This window comes from Rhagoletis zephyria, unplaced genomic scaffold (genome assembly GCF_001687245.7).
Source record: "Rhagoletis zephyria isolate East Lansing unplaced genomic scaffold, Rhagoletis_zephyria_1.1 Rzeph_scaffold_26917, whole genome shotgun sequence".
Taxonomy (NCBI): Eukaryota; Metazoa; Arthropoda; class Insecta; order Diptera; family Tephritidae; genus Rhagoletis; species Rhagoletis zephyria.
In genome coordinates this window covers 691-4,350 of record NW_016183975.1, presented here as the reverse complement: position 1 = coordinate 4,350, position 3,660 = coordinate 691, and the positions used below count along the sequence as shown (strand labels likewise).

Genomic DNA, 3,660 nt, shown 5'->3' with positions numbered 1-3,660 from the left:
AGCTCAAGCTCAAGAATTTGTTCTGAAAATTGATTCGGAGCTTAAACTCACTTATTATGCATGAGGCCTAATATGTTATAAGCCGCGCCCACCGCTAACGCAAGCATACAAAAACGCGTCCTTTGAGATCGTACTTGTACGCGTAAAAGAGATTTTAAGAGTTAAATATCAAAGCTATCTATTTGTATGGAGTCTATAGCTCTGCAATAATCACGCCTGATAAAACCAAAATCAATTTTTTCAAGGTTTTTTGTTACGAAATGCAATAACGAAAGAGTCCTGGTTTGTATTAGATCAGTAATAAATCAGTTATATCTTGGGTTAACATCGCAGTTTTAGTTTTTGATAACTGCTACAAATTCGATATATATATNGAAGAAGAAGTCTTCTTGTATGGCATCGTCGAAAGGCTTTCATATTTTTACTACTTTATTCTCTCGGGACCTGGTACTCAAAGTAGCTGACTATTATTGTACTTAGCAAGTGCGTTAAGGTTGTAAATGAACTGAAGGACTAGAGGTAATTTGCCCCATAGTGTAAAGCAGTCTTGAGTGCCGCCTGACTGTCGCTAAGGATTAAAATTCTCTCATTACAGTAGTTTCTACCCAAGTACATTCTGCATGTGTCTTATAGCCAAGACGTTGGCTTGAAAAATGCTCGGAAAGTTTTCCATTTCCACGGATAGTCTCATGTGAGGCCCATAAATACCAGTCCGAATACCTTTTGAGTTGTTGGAGCCATCCGAGGCCCATAAATACCAGTCCGAATACCTTTTGAGTTGTTGGAGCCATCTGCATAAAACTTGCATGTACATCTCCATAATTCAGTAAGTCCAGGTTACTTTGCTGCAGAACTATATTTCAAATTTCTTCTCGAAAGCAACTACCTTGTTCCTATCTTCTCTGGGGAAGTGGTATGATTGGACCTGGGTTCTTAACATTTCCATATTCATGTATAATAATACCTTTCATCTGCCAAAGCCATATCTGGAAAAGTATAAGAGAGTACGCTAGGCTATCCTAGGTTATCTATAGGTTCTAGAATCACCACTGGTGCTCTCGCCGGACATATGCGCATCATAATGCATACACAGGCCAAGCGACTGCCCATAAGTATGTATGTAGACCAATTAAATATCCACTCAAGTATCATAATGTATTTTACACATGTGTATGAATATACTTAAATAAAAGCTCATTTAGTAAAACTAGTTCAAGGGTCATATTTATTTAAAAAGTATGTCACATATACATAAGAAGATAAATGAAAAATAATAAATAAGATATTTAGCAATCAACTTACACGCCACTCTTAGATATACTTTAAGATCGTTTCAATATATATATATATATCTATATGTATAAAGCCACAGCGACTTCCTCTATATATGTGTNTATATATATATATATATATATCTATATGTATAAAGCCACAGCGACTTCCTCTATATATGTGTGTAGATAATCTTCACAAAGCGTTTATTAACATGGTGAAACATTGTGCTTTCAAGAGTCCAGTTGATCACTCGAACATATGCCATTTATATGTATGTACTTCAAATTTACGATGGGTTTATATATGTATGTACATATTTATGATATGCGCGTATATAATGAAATAAGTATGTAGCAGCGTCTTTGAAACAATCGACATCTGAAGCATTTCTAATCAAACCCTACGGTCATAAAAACCTACACTTACAAATTAACTTATGACTCGAAGATAACAATTTCCAGCTCTAACTTAGCAATCTTAAAAGGCTATTCCTCCGTTCGGAGCTGAAAATTTTGTTAATTGTGTTGCGGCCGCTTAGCTGATCGCGTAATGTACCGCAACAAAATGAACGTGAGTGTTGCAGTCCTTTTGGCCACTTCATTGGCCTTCATTGTATCCTGTGAAGCGGCAACACACGGCATTCCACCACTCTTTGGAGAGAATCCTTCCGCACGCATCGTAGATGGGAAAATTGTTGCCTCCGGTGCAGCGCGTGCAGTCCTGGACTATCGGCTGCCGAACACAACTGAACCTGTGCACTACGACGTCGAAGTGACAACGAATGTGCACAATGGCACAACGGCATTCAATGGTACAGTTAAAATTCAAATAAACGTTAACGAAGATACAAGAACAATAGTTTTGCATGCGCGTCAGCTAAGTAATTTCACGGCAACTATTTCAAACGCTTCGGTAACGGGAGGACAAATTCAAGCGTTAAATATCTCATATGAAGAGGAACGAGAATTTCTCAGCTTAACGCCAACGAACCAATCGTTAACGTTCAATAAAGGCAGCAGCTGGGTTTTGACCATCGCCTATCAAGGTGAATTGCGTACTGATAACGGTGGATTTTACTTATCCACCTACGATGATGACAACGGCACGGAACGGTGAGTGCACACTTGTTTTATATCGCAGGCATTTTTTTTTATATGCAGAATTTCATATATTCCGTACCTTCAGGTATATAGCAACGACGCAATTCGAGTCGACCGATGCGCGCCATGCCTTCCCTTGCTACGACGAGCCAGCCAAGCGTGCAACATTCTCCATCGTTATTAATCATGATCCCTCATATAATGCCATATCGAATATGCCTTTGGACGAGGAGGCGAGCAGGTAGAGTGCATTATTATCTTTTGAAAAAAAAATGTAAAGCAATGACATGTTCCTTTTTTCTCATTTAGACCCGGCTACTCTGTCTTCCAGAAGACGGTTAATATGCCCACTTACTTGGTAGCGTTTATTGTGTCCGATTTTGAATATTCAGAAGGCGTACTGTATTCACGCCCACAACGTGTTTACACACGACCAGGCACTGTAAGCGGTCAGGAATTCGGTTTGGTTTCCGGTTTGTTGCTGCTGCAGCGACTTATCGAATACTATGATGTGGATTTCGCACTACCAAAAATGTATCAAGTAGGCGTGCCAGATTTTGCAGCTGGTGCCATGGAAAACTGGGGTTTAGTTACATATCGCGAAGAATATATAATATATAATAAGAACACATCCACAACTAGTACACAAACAAATATTGCCACAATCATCGCACACGAATACTGTCATCAGTGGTTTGGTAATTTGGTAGCCATTAAATGGTGGACGTACCTTTGGCTTAAGGAAGGTTTTGCCACCTTGTTCTCCTGGCAGGCAACCGATGCGGTAAGCGCTTGAAAGGGATATTTTACTAGCTTAAGGCTGCTTTTATTTTCAATTTTGTTTTCTTTACACCTACTAGGCCTATCCTGAATGGGATATCTATCAGATGTTCCTCACCGACGACTATCAACGCGCACTTACCGCCGATGGTACAGGTCTAATGAATCCAATGAGTCATTATGTGCAAACGCCATCTGAGATCTCCAGCCGCTATNAACGGTTACGGTCCCTGATTTTACTAAATTTTAGTGGATTAGAGTTCGCATATCTTCTTTAAGAAATCTCTAGCGAGATACAGCTAGCAAACGTAGAGTAATATCAGAAGATATGCCAATTAATACAAATTTACTAGATAACACGGCCACAAAAAAAAATTCGGGGTTCGGGTAGCAGACTAATTTTTCTACATGTATGTATTTTGATGCGCTGACCATGAATCTGAAGTCGGTTTTACTCTAACACATCAGAAATTGAGGTAAGGAAAAATTCTTGATGTGAGTGAGT

The 3,660-nt window shown here is 39.2% G+C and overlaps 1 protein-coding gene across 1 annotated transcript; it reads left to right on the top strand.

Moving 5' to 3' along the window:
- Positions 1 to 1,410: 1,410 nt before the first annotated feature.
- On the top strand, positions 1,411 to 3,375 carry LOC108382425 (aminopeptidase M1-like; the record flags this gene model as incomplete). Its single annotated transcript, XM_017638798.1, has 4 exons — positions 1,411 to 2,387; positions 2,461 to 2,616; positions 2,685 to 3,159; positions 3,236 to 3,375. Coding segments are annotated over exons 1-4 (1,334 nt in total), but the record flags the coding sequence as incomplete, so codon positions are not given.
- Between the last annotated feature and the right edge of the window lie 285 nt (positions 3,376 to 3,660).